At 47.2% G+C, this 27679-nt stretch overlaps 1 protein-coding gene across 1 annotated transcript; it reads right to left on the bottom strand.

Annotated features, from left to right (window-relative positions):
- Positions 1-13878: 13878 nt before the first annotated feature.
- FEZF1 (FEZ family zinc finger 1) lies at positions 13879-16415 on the bottom strand. Its single transcript, XM_009903714.2, has 4 exons — positions 15576-16415; positions 15230-15364; positions 14820-14952; positions 13879-14189 (listed from the first exon to the last, which is right to left on the bottom strand). Exons 1-4 carry the CDS (start codon positions 16371-16373, stop codon positions 13879-13881), a joined length of 1377 nt encoding a protein of 458 aa, XP_009902016.2. The 5' UTR covers positions 16374-16415.
- Positions 16416-27679: the final 11264 nt, after the last annotated feature.

The following is a 27679-nucleotide window of genomic DNA, read 5'->3' on the forward strand; positions in this document are numbered from 1 at the left end:
CATGTTAGGAGTTGGAAGGGACCTGGGAAAATCATCTAGTCCAACTCCGTTGCCAGAGCAGGATCACCTGGAGTAGGTCACACAGGGATGCATTCAGGTGAGCTGTGAATGTCTCCGGAGAAGGAGACTCCATAATGTCTCTGGGCAGCCTGTTCCAGTGTTCTGTCGCCCTCATGGTAAAAAAAGTTTTTCCTTACCTTTACATAGGGGTTCCTATGTCCCAGTTTGCACCCATTGCCCCTTGTCCTATCATTGGACATCACTGAGAAGAGCCTGGCTGCATCCTCCCAATACAGCTACCAGCCTCCAGATGGACTCTGTCCCACTGACCACAACTCTCTGACTTCTTTCCTTCAACCACTTCTCAGTCTGCCTCACTACCCAATCATCCAGACCACACTTCCTCAGTTTAGCTGCATGGATGCTGTGGGAGACAGTATCAAATGCTTTACTGAAATCAAGATAAACTATATCCACTGGTTATGTCCTCATAAAAGGTTATCTGGCTGATTAAACATGACTTCCCTTTGGTAAAACCATGCTGACTGCTCTCAGTGACCTTCTTATCCTTGATATGTCTAGACACAGCTCCAAGGATAAGTTGTTTCATCACCTTTGAAGAGATGAAGGGGAGGCTGACCAGTCTTACAGTTACTTGGATCCTCCTTCTTGCCCTTTTTGAAGACTGGAGTGACACCTACTTTCCTACAGCACTCTGGCACCTCTCCTGTTCCCCACAACTTGCCAAAGATGATGGAGATTGGCCTAGCAGTGACTTCCACAAGCTCCCTCAGCACCCATGGATGTATCCCATCAGGACCCTTGGATTTGTGGATGTCCAGATTGCTTAATCGATTCCCTAACCCAGTCTTCATCAACCAAGACAAACTTCTCCTTTATCCTGACTTGCTCTGGGGCCTCAGGGGTCTAAGGCTCCTGAAGACAGTCTCTAGCAGTATAGACAAAGAAGGCATTCAGCAACTCTGCTTTCTTTGTATCCTCTGTCACCCGGGGCATACATTGCCTCTGGTGTTAGTTTTGTCTCCAAACCAAACCAAACCAAACCCAAACCCAAACAAACAAAAAATAAGCCAACAATAAAAAAACCCAAACAAACAAAAAAACCATGAAGCTTTTTTTTTTTTCATTTTTAACTCAGTGCAGTGATGTGGGGTAGGGAGAGGTGGGGAGAAAGAATTAACTACTCATGCAAAGGGAAATTATGGGGAAAACAAGTTTCTAATCTTGGGTTTTCCCCAAAACCACCCACTGAATTTCCACTTGTTTGCTTTCAATTACCAGACACAGAAAACAATTGCTTAAATCTCTGCCCTTCACAGCTGAATCATCAAGCAAAGATTTAGTTCAATTGGATTTCACAGAGATGACAGGATCTGTCAGTGACTTTAACAATGAAGATTTTCTCCTATGTCTGGTTTTACATGCCAAGTTTCTTTTTGCTTAGCTACAGTCTTAGACATGACCAGTGTAATTCCAGTGCAAAAGCCTCACTCAGACTGTTTCCTCACAGTGGGGAGGGTTACATATTACAGAGTTTTACAGCCAGATGAGGTGCAGTAGTCACCCACCTCGTCATCATGGGGAGCATGCACTTCTTAATTACAAGAGTATATTATTCAAGGATATCTTGTTATGACCCACTTTTGTCGTTAATATGGACAAATATAAAATGATGGCATTAGTGGTCAGTTTGGATTTCCATCTGTCTTCCTTGACAACAGGTTCCTTCACTGGTCTGATGAAGGTTCAGGACAGAAATAGCCAATAACAAAATACCTTCCCAACTCATAGATACTGAACCCTTGAATCTTTTCTTATGCCAAAGATCAGGAAAATCTCCTGACTTAAGAAAACAAAGAAGCAAAGCAAACAGACATGGTAATCCCTCACAAGGAGCCCATGAGAGCTCAGCCTTGACTGTGCCCATCAAAAACCATGAATATCAAGAGATCTATCCTCAGAAAGGTCAAAGAAGACCTGAACTGGCTCCCTTAAGCCATCAAGTCATGTCTGAAACCTGCCCCCTTTTTACTGGATAATAGCCTATACAACTTATCACAAGAAAATTATCAATCCATTTACAGTGCTCTTACTGTTAATAGCTAATGAGCTACAAAAGCCACAGATAGGTGTTTCATTTTGCTTTTCTGCTTGATTAATTTAAATTTTGCCTTAGTGTGTTTAAATCTCACTGAGAAGCTGCTACTTTATTCTAAGCTAAAAGTGTTGCAATTAGTAGCAGTACACCACTGTGAGTGCAAGGCTGACTGCATGGCATACATCTGCGGTGGCATGACGCCGCCCAGATTGAAGAGCTCAGGTTCCTAAATTGCAGAATTAGCTGCAAATATTTTTCACTAGCACATTTTGAAATGGACTAAAGCATGGTAACATTTTGGGGGCGGGGAAAATATTGTGTGCCTTACCCACCGCTGTTGATGCCCAAACATTTTTCCAGACATAATATTTACATGGTGGATACACTTCCACCATTCTCTTTTTATATCTTCAGAATGCTTATATTTGGATTTTAACATAATATCTTCACAAATCAATTAGATATCAAAGGGGATAATATTTCAGAACATCCATATTATCATCTCTCAAATATCCATATCTCACTCTGGTCTCTTCTAACCTGGTTTGTGATATTCTATTCTATTCTATTCTATTCTATTCTATTCTATTCTATTCTATTCTATTCTATTCTATTCTATGCTATGCTATGCTATGCTGTGCTGTGCTGTGCTATGCTATGCTATGCTATGCTATGCTATTCTACTGCAGCTGGTGGCACAATCTGAAGTCTAAGAAACTTCTGTCTAAGCTCTTAATAGAATAAGTTATTTTATTAAAAATTACAGTGCACTTTTCAGTATTAGGTAAAACTTGAGAAGTGGATTAAAACAGCTGTCTTAACATGATAAAGATTTTCTGCTGTTCATACTGAAGGAGTCCCTTTTACAAGAAAGCAGAATACTATGGTATAGCACCAGATTTTAAAAAACAATTACAGAGTAAAACTCAATTAGGATATGATGTTTCTGACATGTGAGAAGGCCCTATAGAAATGGAAAATTTTTAGTTGCAGACTAAAGTACCATAAACTATATTTTACTTTTTTTTCTTAGATTCCTGATAGCACAGAAAAATTCCCTACCCAAACAAATTGTTTTATCTGACCATAGCTTCCCATGTGATCCAGTCCCAGAAGTCTTGAGAATACTGTGAGACTCCTAGCAGTTTCTCTCCTCTTGGTTTCACAGCTATAAGGTGTGGGTATGATGGCTCTCAAACATTTAAAGGGGTTGCTAGGTGCCCAAGTATCAAGAAGGTTGTCTGCACTTGTTGCAAATGTTTCTCAAATAAAGCAAGAAGCATTCCCTTCTGTGTGACTTCATACAACCCAGATTATATGTGAGTGGGAAATATAGGGAGGTTTACACAGACAGATTTGCTTGTGCTATCCTTTGCTAGGTAAATATACTCATTCTCCATTTTCAAATACTGGTTTTTGTTGGAAATGTACAAATACCCCAAAGGAATCCCCCTCTAAGCAAGAGCCTTTATCAAAAGCCAGGACAGGTTTCCTGATTATTCCAAAGAGTGGCAAAGTTTGAACAATTCAATAAATTCAAATTCAATTTTAGATACTTCTTAAAGAGGCAGGAGAAGTCTCCTATGAGTTTTTCTTCACTGAAGAATCCAGAGCTTTTCTGTTCCCTCAGCTAGGCTAGCTACTGGAAACTGCAACTCCTTTGACATTACCTGCAGCAGATATATCCAAACTGCACAGACACTTTGTTAGGCTGTAAAGTCTTCATGGTTGAATACAGGCACAGCCATGGACTCCAGAAAGAGTGATTCCAGCTTCCACTGATGGGAGCCTAAAGTTTCTTAAAATTTACCAGGTGCAGAATTCAGCTCATCCAGCATGAAAAGCTGCTTAATCTCCACAACACAAGAAGGGCTGTATCTAAATCCAAGGGCAGCATTGAAAGGAAGCAAACCGCACAGTATCTTACATGAGAACATTTTTCATCTCTCTTCTTTAAACAGAGCTGCCACACAGCCAAAGAGCAAGACATAGAGCAGCCAGTAGTTACAGCACACACTGGTGAGGCAGCAGGGCTGGGATTTCTTCCCTGCTTCCAAGGCTGCTTGAAAACAGCACTTGTGCTGCAGGGCACTTAGCGCAGCAGCTTTGTCCCCTCTGAAAGCCTGACCCAGGAGGGCACGAGAAAGAGTTCCTTTTGTTGGCTGTCCAGTCCCCATCAATGTTTTCATGTCGGATGCAAAGTGAACTAGAAGGCTTGGAGGGTGCTTTCACTCAGCATGTTCCATGGCCTGAGGATTTAGATGGTCTCCTAGGATGCAGGTGTTGGCTTTATGTGTCAGCCTGGTAAAGCAGGGTACAGCTCCCCATCAATTGGCTGTGTGAATAAGCAGATTCACCTTCAAATCATTACCTAAAAGATGATCATGAGCACCATTTCCTGGGAGTTTCTTTTGTTCTCCCAGAAGTAATAACAGAGAAGAGAGCTGCTGTGGAAACTGAGTTGCTTTGGATATCTGTGAGAAGAACTGTGAACTACTGGTCCATGGTAGGCTGAAGATGAGCCTGCAGTGTACCCAGGCGGCCAAGAGGGCCAATGGCATCCTGGCCTGTATCAGGAACAGTGTGGCCAGCAGGAGCAGGGAGGACATTCTGCCCCTGTACGCTGCACTGGTTAGGCCACACCTCGAGTACTGTGTCCAGTTCTGGGCCCCTCAGTTTAGGAAGGAGGTTGACTTGCTGGAGCGTGTCCAGAGAAGAGCAACAAAGCTGGGGAGAGGTTTGGATCACAAGCCCTATGAGGAGAGGCTGAGGGAGCTGGGATTGCTTAGCCTGGAGAAGAGGAGACTCAGGGGTGACCTTATTGCTCTCTACAACTACCTGAAGGGAGGTTGTAGACAGGCAGAGGTTGGTCTCTTCTCCCAGGCAACCAGCACCAGAACAAGAGGACACAGTCTCAGGCTGTGCCAGGGGAGGTTTAGGCTGGAGGTTAGGAGGAAGTTCTACACAGAGAGAGTGATTGCCCATTGGAATGGGCTGCCCGAGGAGGTGGTGGAGTCACCATCACTGGAGGTGTTCAGAAGACTTGATAGGGTGCTTGGTTGCATGGTTTAGTTGATTAGGTGGGTTGGATTAGTTGATAGGTTGGACACGATGATCTTGAAGGTCTCTTCCAACCTGGTCTATTCTATTCTATTCTATTCTATTCTATTCTATTCTATTCTATTCTATTCTATTCCTCCACTGACAGTGCAGAAAACATAGATGTTTATGTTCACTTGCTTCCTGTTAAGATGCTCAAGGTTTTGATGTAAGCATTGCCGCATTGCCCAAAGTAGACAAGCTGGTTTGACTCATGTCTCGAACAAGATTGTTCTGAACTGAACTTAGCTAAAAAGAAAATTAAAATCTATTAGATAAATGTTTCATAACCTAATTCCTCCACGTGGTGGTTGGCAACCATTTGATTAATAAAAGGGACAAAGGGATAACTATATCTAAACCTTCTACAAAAGTGTGGGACACTTTATAAGTTGGTGCTTCATGCTCCTTAAGAAATAGACATTTAAAACCTACAGGGTAACTGCTCTGCTAAAGAAGTAGACAGCTGGTACAAAGGGCACAGCCAGCAAAACTGGCTAGGAAAGCAAGAATGATGATTAGTGAATAATCTCATCATTCCAGAATTTATCTTCATGTACACTAGAGTGAAATTAAGATCTTTCTGGGGTATTGCAGCTCCACCCTGAGAAACCAACAGCCCTTTTCTGCCACTCACGGAATGAAAACTTCATTCCCAGAATGTGGAATAGCAAACAGCCTGGAGACTGGGGAATGTTCCCAAGGTGCATAACATCCATGTTTAAATTATTTCTATCTGCTTATGAGTTGCTGAAGCATAGTAAGGTAAGTTTTAATAAATCCACATTTTAAAAGGCAGTTCTCTTGTGTAACACTGGTACTGAACTCCTGCAATTGTACCAGTGCGGATCTCAGTCCCAAGAACGGTCTCCAACTCTCTGATCCTGTGTATGACTTTTTGTCATTTATGCAAAGAGTAGCAGTCCAAAGAAAGCAAGAAAGACCAAAATGGACACACTGACTCTCTAACTTGGGACAGACACCACTGAAGTGCTTGGAAGCCTGCGAAGCAGAAGGGGTGTTTGAATGCGAGCATGACTTCCTCAGGCAGATGCTTCCTTACCCTTAATCTGGTTAGCTCTGGTTTCAAGCAAATTCTTCCCAATGCAACAAGTTATTATACAAATGTTCTATCAAAATCTACTTGTAAATGTCTGCAGAGAGTTATAAATGCTGATTAGGCAAAAGAAACTTCTATAGAAAAAAAAATCTTAGAAAGTATCACCCTCTGTAATTAGTGCAGAGACAGATGTAAGTTAAATATAGAAAATGCAACTCGGCGGTGATGTACTCCCTTGCTTGCATAAAGTAGCTCTCTGCCCACTGTAACTTCCACTACAAGTCAGTCTGGTGTACACCAACACTCTGTATCAGGGAAGGAATCGTTCCAAATTAACAATTGCTGACTTCTTCTTCAAGAAATAAGAGTTTTGCATGGCTGAGGACTCAGCTGCCTGTCTTGTAGCAGATCCATCTTAGGGTAGCTCAGTCTCTGCTGTAGATATAATCCCTATGTAATTTAATTTATTATTTTTTTTTTAAAGGTAATTGTACACTGCATTTCTAAAGGTGTGTGAGAAGAATATACCCAGAGAACCAGCATGCTCCACAAGAACAGAAGAAACACTGTTTGTAGGGAAGGGTGTCTCTGCTTCTTAGGACTGGCGAATCAAAACAGTCCGTGAGTTTATCATGTGAAACAGTAATAATTACAGGTTGCCCACAAAAGTAATTATGAATTTGTTTTGGTCATTACCTAACTATTCAAGCCAGTCCTACTGTGGCTTTTCAAACTGTCTGTTCCTATAAATTGAAAAATGTCATCCAAATTAATTTATCTGTGTCTCCTGCGCTTCCCAAGTTCACAGAATGCAAAAGCCTTACTGGATACAAGCAAGTGCTGGCCTTCAGCTTTTAGTATTCAGTTAAAGTATCTCCAAGTGTGGGGGGGTTTTAGGTATCTTTTTGTTTATGATATGTAGATTAATGTATTTATTTGATGGCAAATATGAAAGAGAAAAAACTATTTCCTGTGATCCTCATATAATGTTTTATTGTTTATTTAAAGAGCCAGCCTGTTGTTCCTTTAAAATATAATAGGTTCAAAAATAATACTGCCATTTCTTTTTTATTTTCTGGTAAGCATAGGAAAAGAAACAAAGTATTTTCTAGCTAAAGCTAAGCAGTGCTTTTCCTGACAACCACAGAATCACCAAGGTTGGAAGAGACCTCAAAGATCATCGAGTCCAACCTGTCACCACAGATCTCATGGCTAAACCATGGCACCAAGTGCCATGTCCAATCCTCTCTTGGTTCAGATAACTTCTTCAGCAGAAAACACTTCTACAGTTTTTTTCTTGTTTGGAAAAAATATTCATCTGAACTTCTTTTTCTTCCAAGGGTTTTTCGTTGCTGTCATTTAGAAAGTTCTTGTTCAATGTTACTTCTTTTGAATCCGATTGAGGCAGGGGTTTTTTTTATGTGGAAGTATAAACTCTTCAGATGTTTCATGGTAATATCAAGAGGTTAATAGGTGTTTTAGAAATGATCTGAAAAGGTTTGGTTTGTGCTATCAGTTGTATTTAATCCCACTGAGCTAAAGTACCCTGAATGAAGGTTTCTCTTGCATGCTCTGTCAGTCTGCAACTGAATCTTACAGTCCCATTTTATAGTCCCATCTTATAGTCCCAAAACAAACATTTAACCTACCTGTGCATTTGTGGATAAGCTGCTCATGCTTGCATTTGCAAAGTATCACTCTTTCAGTTTCCACCCAAAAATGAAACTTATTATGCATTAATTTTTTGTGTAGTCCTTAGAAATAATAATTAGGAAAACATATTCTCTGCTCATTTTAATTGATTGGCATCTCAAGATGGTTTCTTAGCCATCATTTAACAATGATGATGAAATATTAGATATCTCAAAGGCAGAAAAGGAGGAGTTTTTGTATTTCCACAAGCATGGTTATTGGATTTAATACTGTGCCTAATCATGTATCCAAGGATTCGATAACAACAGAGTGACTGAACAGGGCAGTCACTTAAGTAACTTACGTGAAAGCCTCAAGTGAGGACCAAAGACAGACACTGCTCATACTTTGCAACACCACCAGAGGTTTTGAAATGAGAAGTTTTGTATTATTTCAAGAGTTGTAGATTATTGAAGCAAAACAAGGACTTTCTCCAAATTCACAGGGCTAACAGCGAGTTACCCAGCTGTTGCAGGGGGGTGCAGTGTACTGTGCAGGCGCTAAGTGGTCATCTAAAACAATCCAGCCTGCAGCTTCAGACCAGGAGACAGAAGACTCAGCATGGAATGAAGCCGGAGGTAGCACTGCACTTACAGGAACTAAAGCTACCACTGTTCTTACAGAAGTGAGAGTTAGTACTGAATTGTTACTACTACAGTTGCCAGAAGGGCACAACACAGTTCTCCCTGTGTAAGGTTGGTACCTGAGCAAACCAGGAGCCAAATAATCAGTGGGTAGAAGGATTTACATACCTACAGACTTACAGTAATTTCATACTAGCGTATTGAAATGCCAGGTGCAAATCAGGTCCCTGTTTTCTTCACCAAGCTCCAAAGAACAAAATGGCGAGTGACCCATTCTAAGTACAGCACAGGAGATGGAGAGTAGAAGCTTTCTAATTCCCAGCTTTCAAGCACTGACCAATTAAATTGTTCTGATACTAAGCTGTGACCCACATGCCTTCACTTGAGCTGCGTCCAGATGAATTTTGACACTTTGTTTAGTCCCTCTGTACTCACCACTGTGGTAGCAAAGAAATAAAAGGACATTTTAAAAACAAAATGCTCCCTTGACTAAGCTTTGTCCAAGATCCATTTTGGACCTTGAGATGTGATGGGTTTCTATTTAATTACTGGTGAACAAGAGCATGATTTTGGCTTTTGTAAAGTCTTGTGCTTAGTTTACATTTTGACACGCACGGGTTTTTCTTAACAGACAAAGACAACACAAAAGAAAAGAGGGGGGAAGGGAAACAACCAACCAAAAAACCCCAAACCACCAAGAAAATAAAATTTAATGATAATAAAAACCACCACTACAACCTGAAAGGCCATTACTAGTATCTGTCTCTTTTTTGTTCCTGTTGTTGCTGGCTTTTGCAGTTTTTCTTGAGGTTTTCTTGTTTGTTGCTAATTGGGGGCAGGGGGAGGGGAGTTGTGGGGGGTTTCGGGTTGTTTTGTTGTTGTTGTTTTCTTGTATTGTGGGGTTTTTTGTTGGTATTAAGGAGTGTTTGATCGCCAATAAAGCTGTAGTGAAACCAAGCTAATGCCATTTCAGCTTCAGAAAGAACTTTGTATCTGATGCTGTCAGATAGAATAGAATGGAATGGAATGGAATGGAATGGAATGGAATGGAATGGAATGGAATGGAATGGAATGGAATGGAATGGAATAGAATAGAATAGAATAGAATAGAATAGAATAGATCAGGTTGGAAGAGACCTTCAAGATCATCACATCCAACCTATCATCCAGCTCCATCTAATCATGATGATCCAGCTATTGCTCTATTTTATTTCTGCAGCCACACATGACAGCTATGGTAATTCTGGTAGCTCTTTCAGATACGGGGGACTTTCAGCACTGACATTTTAAAGTAGCTGTAGCATCTGATGAGCACAGAAGTTCAGTCTCATCTCAGCAATCCCGGGCAGAGACAGGGGTAGAGGGCAACAGCTTCTCCTTCACAAGAGCTCTTTCTTCCAGACTTCCATAGGCACTAAAATTTAGCTTTTGGGATTGATGAGGGGTGGGCTACACTGTTCTCAGGATGCTAACACTCAACTCTACAGCTCTGTTTTAGCAGACCCAGAGACATAAATGCCTTTTACTTCCAGCATGGAAGGGAGGGACTGGTAGACAGAGGCTGACCAGGAAACGGATATGATGGCAAAGATGCTGACTGGCATGCAAGAACCAAAATGTATAACCTTTCCTTTAGGTACAGATGACTCCATTAAAATTATGGAAAAATCAAATAAAAATTTTTTTTTTTAAAAAAAGATAAAAAGTATTAATCTTGTCTATAGTAAGGAGAGCTGTTAATAACTCTAAGCTTTGGATATATATGAAATTATAGCTTTTGTCTCTCATGATGATTTCATCAGCTTTGAATTGCCTCTGTCTATCAACTAGAAACTCACTTAACCTGAGATTAATCTTGAAAGACAGGAAATGAAAGGTAATGCTGCTGAGACTTTCCAAGGCATGTATTAATCCCAGCCTTTGACACAAACATGGTTTTTTATATAGAGAAATAACAAATGAGCTGTCCTTATCTCCTTGTGAAGTTCTATGTCTGTAATGTTTACCTCAAGAAATCTAGGAAGGAGGAACACTTATTCATGCCCATCACTGACTCGCTCTACTTCACCTTGGAATAAAACTAAAGTGCCTCATTACCACTCCATTTCAAAACACAGTCACTCCTGCATGCAAGTTCCTTTGTAAAATAGAATTTCTCATCAGGTAGTCATGGAAGAACCTGGGTTATGCAGTGGGTTGTGATATTTTCTTTTTACAGAAGGAAAGGCAAAATACTGATTACCATTTATAAAACTGCAAATGGTCTACAATCAAGCAACCTCAGATATTCTCTCTCTCCCTCTCTAACTATACAAAAGAAATGAATTAACTGCTGCTTCCTGGGGAAGCCTGAGCCCTCAGCTGTCCCAGCATTTAGCAAACAGTCTGGAGAAACAAGGTAGAGCAAAGAATTACCAGGCATCTGGGTGGGATAGTTTTAGGCTGAAATTTTTCCACAGATCTTGAACAGAAAGTAGTATTTATGTAAATAAATTACTAGTGGATGTAAAAAGGAAAATAATGAGAAGTTCTAAATGATCCCATTGGTCAGATAACTAACATAGTTTGGTAAACTAACTTTCTCTCTTTTTGCTTCCTCCACTCTAACAGATACTAGCTCTGGCTTCTGCTGGCTTTGCTATCCTTGGCTGCATTGCTTTGTTGTGGCTTTTCTCCTTCTCTTGTCCCGTGTACAGAGGGGGAAGGGAGCAGGGAAGGGGAAGCTATCGATAGCCCCCTGATTTGTCCAGGGGGGTTCCTGTGTTGTTTATAAATTATAAGTATTGTATATTTTGTACATATTCATTGCATTTCATATTTAGATTGTAGTTTTGCTTGTAAATACATCCTCGTTTGCTTTCCAACTGAGCTGACCAGGCAATTTTATGTTGGGGGGTAATTTCAACCCACCGCACTGGGTAACCACAGGACACAATCTTCTGTAGTGTCTTCAAGCCTCCTGTAGATGTTTGAATTGGAACTGATGTCATATGGTCATTGCAAGATTAGATTCTCCTTTCATCATGCATTTTACATTCTTACCCTTTCAGCATGACATGACATACTTTTGTGACTGTTTAAGTATACCTTCAGTGCTTGAATAGTTTTGAACAGTTTCAAAAGAGTTCTAAAATTAAGATACTTAGCACCTTGCCAAGGAAGTTGTACTATCTTGTACTAGTGCACTTGCTGAACAGTAAGAAAAGTAAGTTGAACTGCTTTGATTTGTTTCCCTCAAGCAGAGGCTCACAGAAATAGCACACCCACATAATTCCAGTGGAACCCTGGAACACCTTACCTTTCCTTACACACTGCAGAAGAGTTTATCTTTTGCAAGCTAGTAAAGAAGAGAAACTAACTATGCACTGCTATCACCTGTTTGGGGAGGAATTTATCACTGTTGAAGCCTGAATAACCTTCTCCTGGCCTCTGGAACTGGGCAGTGATAGAGGGCATGTGACCACAGGCATGGATCCTTAGGGGAACCCCAGTCTGTCCCCACTGCACTGCAGGACCTTCTCCTTCTCTGCCTCTTTCTAGCCTGCCTCCCGGTTTACCAGAGGTCTCTTCAGCCACTCACCTCACGCATTCCACTACCTCGGCCACACACTCCTGCCCCTGCCACCCCAAACCAGCATGGGAATGTGGGGAGCGAGTCCTCGTTCGCCCAGGGACTCCAAAACGGAGCTCCACTACGTGAGGAGCTCCCATGCCTCTTCCTATGCAACGTGTGTCAGGGATCTACGCTGAAGACCTTCCACCCAAATCTCCACCCAGTCTCCAGTCTGCTCTTTCTGTAAAGCTGAGTCCTGTCCGGGTGCCGTGGGAGCTGCCGACCCGACCTGTTGCTTTTCAGTTATGAGAGCAGAGCAGTCCGTCCGCGGAATTGCTTCAGTAACCCGAGGCGGGTGAAAGGGGAAAGACTGGCTTCCCCGCCCAGCCACTTCCAAAGCCGCACGAGTGCCCTCAGCCTAAGCGTTAGGGCCAGACCTGCCTCTTGCAACACCCCTGAGAGGGGCAGCCAGGGAAGGGGGCGGGAGCGGCTCCTGCAAAAGGATATCCCTCTCCTGGACGTAACGCTTTAGGCACGATATAACCATCGCGTCTCGATCCTTCCCATACAGATAAAATCCTGGGGAGGCTCCAGGTGCTGCAAAACCCGGGCGGGAGCACGGATGCTCCACGGGACCAAATCGGTTTGCGAGGGCTCCGCTCCGAAGTGGTCCCGCAGACAGGGTCTTCAGGTCGCCCGAGAACGGAACGCCCCGCGTTTCTTCCCGCACCCCTCCGGCGCAGCCCGCAGGCCCAGCCCCGGAGAGAAGCACAGTCTGGACCCCCGTGATCCCTCTGTCTGGTTCGGACCCCCAAACCCGAGACGGCGGGCACGGCCCTGCGTGGGCAGCGGAAAGTGAGGGGGGACGCCTGCACCTCCCGAGGGCCAAGCACCCGTTTCCTATGCCTGTTTCAGTCACTCCCGGGAGCGTTAGAAACCTGGCTCGCCCCTCCCGCAGCTGCTCAATGCGCCCACCGACGAGCGGGCTCCGCTTTCAAAGCTCGGCTTGGCAAAGTCTGCCGAGCGGCTAATAACATAACAACCCGTCTTTGATCAATCCGAACTAATTACCCCTCTTAATTAAAGTCTTTAGCGGTTGTTTCAGTGTTTTGGCAAGGAAGGAAGAGAGGTTTGCTGTCGGTACCAGCGACGCGCTCCCCTGCCGGCCGAGAAGCCGTCCCCGGGCCGGCACCTCCAGCTCCGGCCGCCGCTGCCACGCGTGTTCAAATATTTATTGCCACCAGGTCAACGAATTCTTTCTTTCTTTTCTTTTCTTTCTGTCTTTTTTTTTTTTTTTCACGTGCAAGAATCAAACCGAAGTTTCAAACCCATACATAGTGAATGAGCTCTGTCCATATAGATACGATATTCAAGGGAAGAGGAGGAAACCAAAAAGGGCGGGAGGGGGATGACCAGCAGGCAGTGGAGGCAGGGAAGGTAGAATCAACACAATGGAAACATATATACATCGAAATAATTAAAGTGGTGCAGCATTCCCGGCTCGGGTAATACAGATCCCAAATAAATACAGCAGAAATTGGCTTGACACTTTTTTTTTTCCTTTTTTTTTTCTTTTGAGCCATCTCTCCACTTGAGATGCAACGACAGAAACAACAACAACAACAACAAAAGAAAAGTCTTTAGAAAACAAATGTTTTAAAATTATAAAACAGTCAGTCCCATAAACGTTAATGGCGATATAGAGCATAATACACAAAACCGTTTAACAGGTGCATGCAAAGAGGCGGACCGCGGGAGCTGGCCCCGGGTCTCACGGCTGGAGCGGCGGCGGCGGGCCCTGCGGCGGCGGCGGCCCAGGCAAGGGCAGCTGGTCGGGACTCTCCAGCTCTGCCGGGGGCCGGGGCAGTCCCAGGGCGCTGTCGTGCAGCTTGCGGACGTGTTTCTTGAGGTCAAAGTTCCTGCAGAAGCCCTTGCCACAGGTGGGGCAGGTGAAGGGCTTCTTGTCGTTGTGGGTGTGCATATGGAAGGTCAGGTTGTACACCTGGTGGAAAGCCTTGTTGCAGATATTGCACTTGAACTGTTTCTCCCCGCTGTGAGTCAGTTTGTGGTTTTTGTAATTGCCTGGAAAAGAGACAAGAAGGGCAAAGGAACATGGGGCTGAGAACCAGATGCTGCAAAAAGGGCGGGGGGGGGGGGGAGGGGGCAAGGCCCAAACCCTATTCCATCCCCAGAGCTCGACTTTAGCCCAAAATGACTCACCAATCTCTTAGCAAACACCTGCTCTCTCCCCATCCTCCCCTAGGCTGTTCCTTTGACAGACGAGAAGGGAATTATCGAATAAAAGAAAATCACATCAACCGCAGGAAAAAAAAATCGCCTGTCTTTTGCCTTCCCAGAAATATGGAGATAAAAAGCTAACTTAGCTCATGCACTCGAAGGAGTAAAAGGGCAGCAAGTTCGTTTGCCGAGCCCGAGCTGCGCAGGAAGCTGCACGCTGCGATGCGCGGAAAAGGGTCGCTGCCCGTGGAAAGGCTCCACTGTGCTCCCCCGAAAACGAAGCCCTGACCCGCTTCCCTGAGCCGTGCTGTAGGAAATGTGTCGGGACTAGCAACAGTTAAAATTGCCCCTAATTCCCTGTTAACAGAAATTAAAACAAAAGTCAGCTCTCCCGCTCTCCTTCGCAAGTTGTCCCAACGCTTGACCTCGCCTACGGGGACCCTGGGCAAGAGAGAGGACGCTGGAGACCGGTACCTTTCTGGTGAAATCCTTTGCCACAAAATTCACACACAAAAGGTTTGTAGCCGGCATGTATTCGCGTGTGCGTGTTCAGGGTCGAGCTCCGGTTAAAGGCTTTGCCGCACTGGTTACACTTGTGTGGCTTTTCCTGGAGGGAAACAAGCGCCGAGTCGCGGCGCGTTGGTTGGTTTGCGGAGTTTCTGTGCTGGTGCGCAGGGTCTGGGTGTTAGCTAACGGCTCACCGTCGCCTCGCCCCGCTGGCGGTGCGAGACACCCTCCAGTACCCCACCGCGCTTGGGGCAAACCAAATCCCCTGCGGCTCCGGCTCAGCCGCTCCCCGCCCCGCGACGCTGCCTCGGAGCCGACGGACAACGCCGGGCTCCCCAAAAACTGTGAGCGAAGGACAAGGAGAGACGAAGGCTCACCTGGGTGTGGATGATCTTGTGCCGGCAGAGCGTGCTTGCCTGTCTGAAGCCCTTGCCACAAACTTTGCAAACAAAGGGTCTGGCTCCGGTGTGCACCGGCATATGACGAGTTAAGTTATAATGTGCATTAAATACCTTGAGAGTGAAATTAGACATATACATACACACACACACAAAATTAAAAAACAATTAAAAAAAGAAGAAGAGGAATTGCGATTAGAAAATGATAGCGCCGAGGTGAAGCCGTCGTTTAAAAAAGCAAGCAAGCGACCCATCACCCGGCGGACAGATGGACGGGGGAGTCTGGGGGAGCAAGGAGAGGGAGGCGGGCTGTGGCTCTACTTGCCTTTCCACAAACTTCACACGTGAAAACTTTGGGCTTGCTGCTCGGGGAGCTGCGGCTGAACTCCGAGTTCTTGTAGGCGATTTTTTCCGAGAGGATCTGAGCACTTTCTTTCATGTAATGCTGCAGCTGAGCCTGTGACAAGTCCTTGAAGGCCACCCCCGCCGGGTACTTTTCCACAGCCGGTAGCACCAGCTTGTTCCGCTCCGCCAGGTAAGCCTTGGGCTGAGGGTGTAAGGGAGAGCTGAGGAAATAAGAAGCCACCGGATGGATGTTGACACTGGAGGACGGGTGACAGGGGCTGTCGCCTCGGTTGAAATAGCACAGGGCTCCCATGGCGTGGAAGGAGGAGTGATTGACCACTCGGGGTCTTACCAGTTTGTACTGCTGCAAGGGCAGGGCATCGCGGGGGAAATCTCCTTTCAAGCTCAGGGCACAGTTCAAGAGATCGCCGCAGCTAAAGGAGGGCGAGGAAGAAGAGTCTGAATGAGCTTTCCTGGGTTCCGCTCCGGCCACCGCTGTTTTGGGCAGAGGGTCGTAAGCCACCGGGACAAAGGGAATCATGCAGGGGATGGAGGAGTTGAGGTGTAGCGGGTGCTTGGGGTCGCCTTTGGCCACAGAGCTGTGGAGGAGCTGCGGGACGGGGATGGAGCGGGGCTCTGGCGTCCGCGCCATGATGCGCTCAATGGAGAAGGCGAGGGGCTTGGGCGTGCTGATCATGTTGCTCCTGGAAGACAGGCTTTCTCTGGCCGGAGAAGTCGCTAGGATTTTGGTCGCCGTGTGGTGACCACTATTGTCCATGGCTGGATTGCATTCGTTCACCCAGTTTGAGCCGCTTTGGTAGACGCCTCTTTTTTTTTTTTTTTTTTTTTTTTCCCCTTTCTTTCCTTTCCTTTTTCTTTTTTTCTTCCCCCCCACCCTTTTTTCCTTTGTTTTTTTTTTCCCTTTTTCTTATATCTTTTCTATTTTCTCTTTTCTCTTTTATTTTCTTTGTTCTTTTCTTTTCTTTTCTTTTCTTTTCTTTTCTTTTCTTTTTCTTTTCTTTTCTTTTCTTTTCTTTTCTTTTCTTTTCTTTTCTTTTCTTTTCTTTTCTTTTCTTTTCTTTTCTTTTCTTTTCTTTTCTTTTCTTTTCTTTTCTTTTCTTTTCTTTTCTTTTCTTTTCTTTTCTTTTCTTTTCTTTTCTTTTCTTTTCTTTTCTTTTCTTTTCTTTTCTTTTCTTTTCTTCTTTTTCCCTCACCTCTTTCTCTCTGCCCTTTTTCTTGTTAGTGATCTGCAAAGAGGGAGACCAGCATTGCTGTAGCCACCATCACCACAGCCTCCTCCGGCGGAACCAGCCTTCTCAGTCCAGTGGACTCATGCCAGCCCATCACAGTTTACTTTGGCGCACCGATGACTCGGGACAATCGCTACTTATTTCTGTCAATAGAAAGTGTTGTGTCAATAACGCAGCCAAGATCTCGCCAATCGTTAACTTCCAAGAGGAGAAGGTAAACTAGATAATTGCTCAATTCGCTTCCAACAGTCAACAGGAAAAGTTTTTTTCCCCCCCAGCAAGCGGCTACTTTTCATTGGCGCCCGCGCCTCCCCCGCCCAGGGAAGGAGGTGTCTCTTCCTCTTTCTTGTCTCTCTCCCCTCTGCCTCCTCTCTCTCTCTTTTTTATTATTATTATTTGCAATCTGCTTAACCAGGCTTTAGGGGCCAAGCAAATCCGAGATCAATTTTCTTGTTTGGCTTTAAGTGACATCATCTAAAATCATTGTCCAAGTGCTAAATAGGAATGTGAAACCCAGTTCAAGGGCAAGCGTCAGGGTATTTGTCAAACGAGGTGCTGCAGAAGAAGCGGCTGGAGGAGAAGCTGTGTTTTTTTCCTTGCCACTTTCCAGCCCGAGCTGTTTTTGTGCGTGGGTGTGTGTGTGTTTGAAGGAGGGAGATGGCTGCTCTGCTCCTGGGGACTGCTCCTGGTCTGCTCACTGCGTTAAAGAACAAGGTCGGGTGGATGTGAGCTTTTGCAAAACACAGTAAACAAATGAGCAGGGAACTTGTGACAAGCAGGCGGTGAGAGCAACGCATGGGGATGCAGGAACCACTCGGACCAAAACCTGCGAGTGCTGCTGATCAAAAGGATGAATCAAAACCTGTGTCTGGGGGAAAGAAGGAAAAGGAGGTAGAAGGGGGGAGTGCCTTTTAAATACGAAGCACTATTTAGAGATAGAAATATAGTAAGATGCATATACAGCAGGTATAACTTCTCTGTCCTTAAATATACAGGCACAACACAAACAGGGGAAAATACAGGATCGATATGGATACACGAAGAAATATGTGGCACACAGACTGTGTATAGGTATATATGTACCTAAACAGATGGGTTCCCAATGTATTTAAGTGAAACCTAGCGGCCTTTATTCTGAATGGATACCTCCAACGCCCCAGTTTGTACTTTAATGAGGAGGGGGTCAGGGAAAGAAAAAGGGACAGTGGTGACTGAAGAGCTCTCTGTCCTACCACCCGACAGAATAAGCACCTGTTCCTTTCACCAGACTGAGAGGCCACTATGGAAATCCCTGGGAGCAGCCAAGGGTCCCTCTGTGACCACCAGTGGAGGGGCTCATGGGGTGGGCTCCACTGCCGCGGCACAGCACTGCCCTTCTTCGGGAGGGAGGAAGGAAGTCCTGGGTCTTACTAGTGGAGAGAAGTCTCCAGTGAGGCAGGGAGGCTTGGCTCCCGCTATTCGGATACCAGCCGGGGAGCCTGCAAAAGGCCATGTCTCTTCCCGATTCCCTCGGCCCAGGACAACCCACTTGCAGGGAATTAAGAGCAGAGAGAAGGGGTTTGGAGCGCCGAATAGGTAGGGATGAAGGGTGGGGTGGGGGAGGTAGACATCCTTGCCCCTAGGCTCTGTGTCTGGGCCGATGTCCCTCTGGGTCACAGAGACCCCGTTTGAGGACAAGGCAGTCGGTGTTGCGAGACAGTAGGTTCGCAGCCAAGAGCTGCCGTGCGAGCACCAGGGAGCTACGGGAAACGGCGGAAGAGATGACCCCCGGTCCCTGGCACAAGCACCCGGCATCCTTGGCTGCGGAGGATGCGCCCCGCCCGCCCTGCGACCTCCGTGTCCGCCCGTCCCCTCGGTGCCCCGGAGCGCAGGCAGGTGACAGGAGCTGGGGCTTACCCCGGGGGCGTGCCTGGAAGGACACAGCCTTGCGGACAGGCGTGGGGCGGAGGAAGGACCTGAGCCGTGCCGTGTTCCCCGCCGCGATGCTCCGCTCCAGCCCTTCTCCTTTCTTTCTTTCGGCCGAAGTGGGGGCCGCTGGCAGATGGGTCGTGGCGTCAGGACCGTAATTGCTGCCTCGGATCGGGTTGCCACAGCCGCCTATTTCTTACCTGCTGCTTCCCGCACCGCAACTCCAGCCCTGTCTCAGCCGCTGTCACCAAACCGAAGGGAGGGGGGGACTGGACGGGGTGGGGGGCGGGAGGGCGGGAGGGTGTGTGGGCGTGGGGACCGGAGTGGGACCGGACCCGTGTCCCCCCTAGCGCCGTGCGGGGCAGCTGCCCCGGGCTGTCACTTCCCGGGGTGTTGGTGTTTCTCGCTTATTTTCTGTCTGCCAGTGGAGAGATTCCTCCTTCAGAGCAATTTACATTTAATTCCATCTAGGCAAATTTTCTCTTGATTGGTGCTGAAGAAGAGAATTATTGTTGAGTGGGTTTTAGAGGCTTCCAATCCCATATACTTAATATGTTAACAGCTTGCTCTTAACTGGTCTTTTTGGGATTGACTTTTTGACATGTGTTTGAAAGTAAAATATGTAGTGTCATTTGAGCAGGGTAAATATCCCAAAGCAGCAATTACGGGCCTGGCATTACAATTATACCGGGCTCCTCGATACTGAGACACACTCTTGGAGAACCAGGGGCTTTATTATTCTTTGCTTCTTTATGGATATGCGTCCTTTTATTTCTGTGCCGCACACGAAAACTCACGTTCTTGACTGATTATTAAGTAGCGATTCAAAAATAGTAACTTTTAAAATTATTATTATTGTTTTTGGCGGGGAGCTAATTCTGTTCCGACTAAGAGATAGAGCCTTGCTAGTGCTGGAGTTGCCCGTACTATCGATAGACTTGCTTAAATCAATGCCCGTAGGTTCGGCTTGTTTACTTTCTTTTTTTTTTTTTTTTGCTGTCCCGAGCTTTGCCTTGTTCTCGGACTGCATCTTTTTAGCGATGTTATATATCTACCGAGCTGCAAATATCCTTCAGCCGTACTCCGGGCAGCGAGGCAGAGAGATTTACAGGCTCTGAGAGTGGCAAAAAGTAACCTTTTGGCCGGGTTCTTTTTTTTTCTGGGTGCACCGCTAGCCGCAGGCAGGGCCAGCTTCGCTGAAGCCGGACTTCTCTCCAAGCTGGAGGCACAGACCGAACCTGGCAGAAGGGGCCTGCCAGCCTGTCAGAGTTACAAACTGTCGGAGGAATTAAGGGCAAAAGTTTTGCCTGGAGTTGATTTCATGTTCTGCCCGTGAAAGCTGCTGTTCTCTTTTTCCCTGTAATCGGTTTTGTGTTTCATTCGCTCCTAAGCTATGTTGTTGATATTGCTCACTTGCATTATTGTCATAACGTATCTCTACATGCATTCAAAATCCGAGTCACCGGCGAATTCATCTCGTCGTCAGGATTACTCCAATCCGATCCCAGAGGCGATTAGAGGGAGGTAAAATACCGCCTAAAGCCCAATCTTTAATTTCTTCCTCCTTAATAAAATGAATAATTCCATTGCGTTTTTAAGTAAAAAATGAATTGAAAAGGATAATAACTCCGCTAACCTTCTGTTGCGTGTATTAATCTTTTCCTGGAAGTGTTTCACCACAGTCCTGCTGCACGAGAAGGCTGCCTGTCGCAGCGACCTCCCTCCGGGAGCCCTGAGCCGGTTCCCCACGGCTGTGGAGGGAAGACACCGACCACCCGAGCTCCTGGGTGGCGTGTCTGGATGAGCTTAACGTGGTGGTGGTGGAACAGGGAGGCTAGGGAAAATAATTCTGGCCGCGGCACCGGCGGACCCGACGGCTCCTCGTCGGAACCTGATTATAGTTATTATTATCTTACTAATCATTATTGATAGTGCCACCATCAAGGTTCACTGCAGAAGCTGGGGTTTGCTCTCTCTCTCCCGAGCCGCCGTCTTTGTAGAGAGGCGATTTACCCTCGAGACGGAGGAGAGCGAGCTCCCTCCCATAGCCCCGCCGTGCCCCAGCCCGAGTAACGCCTTTTCTTCCCAGACCCCGCTGCAGCCTGAAGCACCGACTCCGGCCTGCTAAACCCGGGAATTAGCCCCTTGGCTGCTCCTCTCGCTGTCCATTTCCACTCAGGGCTTCTCATTTAATGCCTTTTGAAGAGAAGTCAAAATATAAACCTAGGGAAAGAGTTAAAGCCGGGGGAAGCAGACCCCGGGACTGCCGGGGCGATGGGCCAGCTGCGGTTCCCGTTTATCAGTCGGCGTTGGGGGACTTCCAGCTCCGCCGTCCTTCTCTGTGGGAACCTGCTGCTGTCCGCTCGGCTGCCAGGGCGGCGAACGGGGCTCCCTGACCCCTGTGGGGCGAGGCGGGGGCGTCAGAAGAGTCCGGGAGCTCCGGGCAGCAGCCGCAGGTTCTGCTGCTTCAGGAGCTCGTGCAAAGGCTCTTGGGCTTTGCCAGGTTGTTGTGAGTTGTAATGCTTCTTCGTTTTCTCCACTGACATTGTATGTATGTGAATATACCGTCTGAGACCCAAAATTTGAAGTATAGTCTCCCCATACACTGACTGCGTATTGGCATTTCTCTGTATCAGGTCCACTGCAAGGAAAAAAGTAAGGTATTGCTATTTTTAACCGAATTCATCACAAAAGAGAAGCAGTTGACACTGGCCCGCCAAACGCAAACGGGAGGTAAAGCAAAGTTTAACAGTAAGATACGGCTCGTACATACGCCTCTAAACCGAAACCCAAACGGGTGCAAATTAAGCCTTTTCACGAATAAAGCCTTTAATCACATGTAATCGAAATTACAAGTGACCATCTAAAGCAGCGCTTCCGGCCCTCCCGTAATTCATGCAAGCGATTTGTCTAAGTGTGCCAGCTATGAACGTGAACGGCAGCAATCACGTCTAATCTAATCAGTCCGCCTGTGAGGGGACCCAGCAGTGTCATCAACTCCAAAGGGCCCTTGGTGGAAGTGGCTGGGAGAGGCCAGCGGCAGCTGGAGCCATGAATGACACTTTCTCATTTGTTCCTTTCCCAGCTCAACAAATGTTTAGCCCCGTTGCTGCTAAATGAACGCCCTGCGCTCTTTGGCTCGAGGAAGCTATTTGTTTTTAAGATTCCTGAATAGGAGCAGGAGCAATTAACTTATTTTTGTTTCTATTTTCTCCCAGTGTACTGGGAGCTAACCTGCAGCAGAGCAAAGAGCTGGTCGGCGCCTGAGTGCTGCATTCCCGGCACCAGAGTACGCCGGGCTTGCCTTGACGGCGGGGAAGAGGCATCCTCCGTAACAGGCTACCAGACACGGAGACGGGACAAAACCCTGCTCTCCCGCGGTGGGGTCCGTTCCGGTGTGCCACTGTCGAGAGGCAGGGAGAAGCCAAACGAAAAGCACAAGAATAAGGGCAGAAGCAGGAGCCATGCCCCGTCGCAGCCGCTGCTGGAAGGCAGCCGGAGAGTGGTCCCTGCCTTCCCCGCGCTGCTCGCTGGGCACCCCCAGTCTTGGGTACGAACAGAGAGTATAATTGAGCAGCCCTCGATGGAGTGGGGGCGAATGTATTAGTATTTTATTTAAGGGCGAAAGCTTAAACTTTGATTGTTTGTTTTAATATTTTTTTCTTTCAGTCGCTGCCAGAACAAAACGCGCCCGTGCCAGTGGGAGCCCGGCCGGGCCGGTGGCTGCGCTGGACATCCCAGGCTGACCGAGGCGTCTTTGCGGGTCTCACGAGGGTCCCAGATTCCTCCCGTTTCGCATAAAACGAGTCCGGCTCCCTCTCTGCGAGAGAACTTTCCCGTTACTGACTTGCGGCTCCCGCCTTCTGCTTCACGTTCGCTTGCCGTTCTTCAAACGCCCCTGCGGAAAATGCAGCGGTCTCTGCGCAGGAAGGCTCACCATCAATCCACAGTCCCACACCTTCCTACCCACACCCTGTGCTCACTGCCCGGTCCCTTGTAGGGCTACGCTTGCTGCCCACACAGAGGTGCCCCGACGGCCCTCCGCGCCAAGAGTTTGCCGTGTTCCGGGAGGAGTTCTGCGCTCCGCAGACCGGGAAACACCCGGGGCCTGACACGAGACTACCCCGAGACCCGAAGAAGCGTCGAGTTGGCGCCGTGTCCCCAAGGCCAAGGAGGGAGGTCGCTCCTCTGGGCACCCTTGATGAGGACCTGGTCCCCAGGGAGCCGCTCTTCCCGCCCCTCCCCACCCTAGCTGTAGCCGCTACGGCTCCTTCGGTAGAGGTGCCCGCTCTCTTTACTCGGAACCGGACTTAAAGCGCTGCGGGGGGCTCTACAAGCACGAGTCTCACCCCGCGGGGAGCTGCCAGTGCGGGTGTCAACAGCAATGAGCGGGAGACGTGCCCCCGCGGGCACCAGCGGCCGTGGCGGGCAGCGGCAGTCGCGGGGCGATGTAAGTGAGAGCTGCGGAACTTGTGAAGACTAGGACGCGCTCTCCGCGCTCTGCCGTCTTGGCTTTAGACACAGTGAAAGGACTGAGCTCGGCTGGAGGTGGGAAACTTGATGCCCCAAGTCCGCCGTGCTGCCGAGGTGTTTCCCCTGGCCTCTTGCTTTGCCTCCTTAGGCCGGAGGAGGGAGGAAATGGTATCAGAAGGGGGCGAGCTTTTGGTCCCGCGCATTCCCGTGCCCCTACGGCGGGCGAGCTGGTCGCTCTCCTGCCCCAGCCCTTAACCCCGTCCGCAGCGCGGAGCCGGTCGTGGCTTTCTCTGTTTTTCTTTCTTTTGATGTTACAAAGATTCAAGGAGGTTTAATTAAACGAGATTCCTCCTGTCCCCTAGCTAAAGGCTCCTTGAGCTCCGCGCCTGCGTAGGAAAAGCGAAGGCAGTGGTGGTGGCGGCTGCTGGGGCAGTGCCCCCAGCGCAGCTCCGCGGAGCCCCGGGACAGAGCGCCGGGAGAGCCGCTGCTTGCTTCCCGCGAAGCCGTCCAGCGAGAGGGAGAGATCGTCTCCCCCGTTGGGCACACACTCCCAGAAGTGTGATGAGGTTTCAGACACGTAAATTAAAATGTGACGTCGGACCTTGCTTCCATGTCAGCGGGGTTTTGCCGCGGCTGGTGGCGGCGGCGGTGCCTGACTCCGAAGCTGTCGCACAGATACTCACTGGCCTTGCCAAGCTTGGCCTTGGTTCACGGTTTCACAAATCTAGTTACTAAGAAAATATGTGAATTAATAAGAAATGGAATGACCTTTGGAGCACTATCATTTCTGTAACTGCCTTCCTGTGACGTCTGCTGTGCTGCTTTTCTCATAGTAACAACTTGCCATATATTTTGTGTCTAATTTCTCCAAAATTACAAACATAACTTCTTCATAGTTACACTGCCTTTGTTTTGGTTTACATTTCCTTACTCATCTTGATCTTACCAACAGACATCCTGAAAGGACTACATGCACAAGATACCATGTAACCAAGTGCTCCATACGTATTCATACGGGCTGTAAATGTATTGTGCTGAGTCTGAGTAACCCAGACCAGCTTCAAGTCACAAAAACTCTTTGGTTGGGTGGTTTGGTTTTTAAAGGTAATATCAAGGCATAGAAAAGGATGACTGCTCCCTAAGGGACAGGGAGATGGGGAGACTCTGCAGCTTAGCAGGGCAGGGTCCCACTAGCCAGTCTGGGCTGATTCCACCGCTCCCAGCCAAGGATAAGGACAGCCTGAAGCAGGGAAAGAGATGGTGGCAATCCAAACCCCAGATTGCTAACCTCTTTGTCATCAACAGGTAGGTCTGAAGTCAATCCATGGGCCAGTCTGGATCAGCAGATGGATTAACAACTGTCTGGATGATCAGGCCCAAAGAGTTGTGGTAAACAGAGTTAAATCCACTGGGTGGCTGCTCACAAATGGTGTGCCCCAGGGCTTGGCATTGGGGCCGGTTTTGTTTGATATAGTTATCAGCTATTTGGATGAGGGGATTGAGTGCATGGTCAGTGTTTGCAGACAACACTAAGGTGAGTGAGAGTGTTGATCTGCTTAAGGGTAGGAAGGCACTACAGAAAGATCTGGACAGGTTGTATAGATGTGCTGAAGCCAGTGGGATGAGGTTTAACAAGACTAAGTGTGGATCCTGCACTTTGGTCACAACAACTTCAAGCAACACTACAGGCTTGGGGAAGAGTGGTTGGAAAGCAGCCTGATGGAAATGGATCTGGGAGTGCTGGTGGATGATTGGCTGAACACGAGCCAGCAGTGTGCCCAGATGGCCAAAAAGGTCAATGGTGTCCTGGCATGTATCAAAAATGGTGTGTCCAGCAGGAGTGGGGAAGTGATTGTGCTCCTCTACTTGGTCCTGGTGAGGCCTCAGCTTGAGTACTGTGTTCAGTTCTGGGCACTGGGAAAGACACTGAGGTCCTGGAGTGTGTCCAGAGAAGAGCAATCAGGCTGGTGAGGGGTTTGGAGGGCATGTCATATGGGGAGTGGCTGAAGGAACTGGGGCTGTTTAGTCTGGAAGAGAGAAGGATAAAGGGAGATCTCATTGCTCTCTACAACTACCTGAAAGTATTGAGGCTGGTGTTGGTCTCTTCTTCCAGATAACTAGCAACATGATGAGAGAAAATGGGCTTAAGTTGTGCCTGGAGGAGCTTAGATTGGACATTAGGAAAAATTTATTTACTGAAGGAGTGGTGAAGGAACCAGCTGCCCAGGGACCTGGCCAGTCCCCATCCCAGGAGGTGTTCAAGAAGTGTGTAGATGTGGTGCTTCAGGCTGTAGTTTAGTGGACACAGCAGCTGGATTATGGTTGGACTTGATGATTTTAAAGGTCTTTTCCAACCTTAATGATTCTGTAGTTCTATGAACAGGGCTCATATGCAAGCACAGATGGAGCTGTAGCGTGAGTGAGAAACCACCACTTGTACTTAAAAGCTGTGGCAGTGACTGACAACCCTGGACTGAGCTAAGGTGAAGTCCCTGGGCAGAGGCTGTGGGTTGGAGGTCCTTGGTGAGGGTCATCAGGACCATGATGGACACTGACAGCTGAAATTACTATAACCTACTCTGTAACCATCCAAATCAATAGGGAGTGTTGTTTGCCTTACCAGGAAACCCTTCTCAGTGTAGGGAAAACTTGGGACAGAGCAGAGGTGAGTGTAAATCAATGTTTCCCACAGCTTTTGGCTAGCAAGGCTGGGAATGTGGATTACTGCCAGGTCAGTCCCCACTGAAGAAAAGTTGGGCCCACCACCTCCTCAGCTGTGCTGGTGACAGTCACGTCTGTCTCAGTGTTTTTAGTTTCCACTTTAGGTCCCCCACGCTGTAGGTGACTTGCTAGAGACAGAGGCCCGTTTTAATATTGTTTCCTACCATTGTGTCATCTCAGAACCTTAAAAATCTCCTAATGCCACCTTCTTGGGAGAGCCCTGCATGAAGCTGGCATATCCCTGCACTGGGAGGCCTCAGCAGTTACACTTGTCTTCACTTGTTTACAGCTAGCTCCTCCACAGGCACCTCCAGAGTCTCAGGGGGGTAAACATAGTGGTGAGATGGCAAGCAAGCAGATCTTTTGCAGAGAGAAAGCTCTCTCTGGGTCTGACTGGCAGTGATCTCACTCCTTCATTTGGGTGTTAACATTGGGCACCCTGGCTTCTTTCATACTCCATTGCCTGCCATAGCCAGACTGGGGCTGAGGCTGCAGTGTCTGCCCTGGCAGGCTATCCCTTACTGAGCCCAGGTTTCAGAGAGAGCCCCACCTGACCCTTCAGATGCTGTCAGCTTCTGTGCTCCGGCAAGACTAGGATAAAAGGATGGGAAAGGGATATGTGGTTCATTGAGTGCTGTTAAAGCCCCAGCCAGCAAACCTGTCTGGGAGCCTGGGAATGGTGGAAAATACTATCAAGGCTCCCTCCAGCCCAGAGCCCAATAGAACTGGTAATATGAATGCAAAAGCGGTGGAGGGGCATGTGCTGTGTGCACCCCACTCTCCTGGCCCTACAGCAGCTGCCTCCCACTCTGCTGCTGTCTGAGAAGTGCATTTCCTTGCATCTGCATGCACCCTGGGGCAGGATCACTGAACCCCAGCACTCCAAGCCTCTCTGGACACCTTTGGGTGAGTCATCAGTCATGGCACAATGAAGTGAGAAGAATGGTCATTCCCACCAGCTCAGATTTCTCCCTTTTCCCTTTAATTCATCTCAACTCATGTGCAGATGAGGCTGGTGTGCAACAGGAAAAAATTGTTGCTTTGGGTTTCTGCCTGTGTGAGTGAAAAGCATCACTTACCCTTCCCTGTTTGCCTGAGCTACCAAGTGTGCTGCAGAAGACCTTCCTTACAGCACTTGTTCTCAATTCCTGCAGCCTGACATGCTTGCAACAAATCCCTGAAGTTTTACAGCCAGTTCTTGCAAGGACACTTCATGACTGCCTTGCAAATCATCAACAGTCCATCAGCAAAGCCCTTCAGGTACAACAATAAGGCTCTAGAAGGACCTCAGCCACCTTCTTCACTTCTTTTGGATATAGTTTTTCTGTTGTGCCTTCTTTCCAGTTCTGTCTAGAAACACCCAGGAACCAGTCATGTTCCTCCGAAGCAAAGCAAAGCAAAGCAAAGCAAAGCAAAGCAAAGCAAAGCAAAGCAAAACAAAGCAGAAATCTAATGTTTTCATAAGCTGTGTGAATTTTCACTGATAAAAATTTGAATTCTTTCCAGCTCCTATTGAGGGCCAAGACAACAGGCAGCAGGCACTGCTAGTTTTACCTAACAATGAGTTGTTTCTTTCTTCTTTATAAAGGGAGCATATCCTTGAATATTTGTTAACTATATATTTGGTTTGTAAATTAGATGTACAATTCACAGGAAATTAACATGCTATAACCTTTAAAAACCCCAAAACTGTTATCATGAGGAATCACACAGGAGTTCCAATGGTTTGAAA

This window comes from Dryobates pubescens, chromosome 27, assembly GCF_014839835.1.
Source record: "Dryobates pubescens isolate bDryPub1 chromosome 27, bDryPub1.pri, whole genome shotgun sequence".
Lineage (NCBI taxonomy): Eukaryota > Metazoa > Chordata > Aves > Piciformes > Picidae > Dryobates > Dryobates pubescens.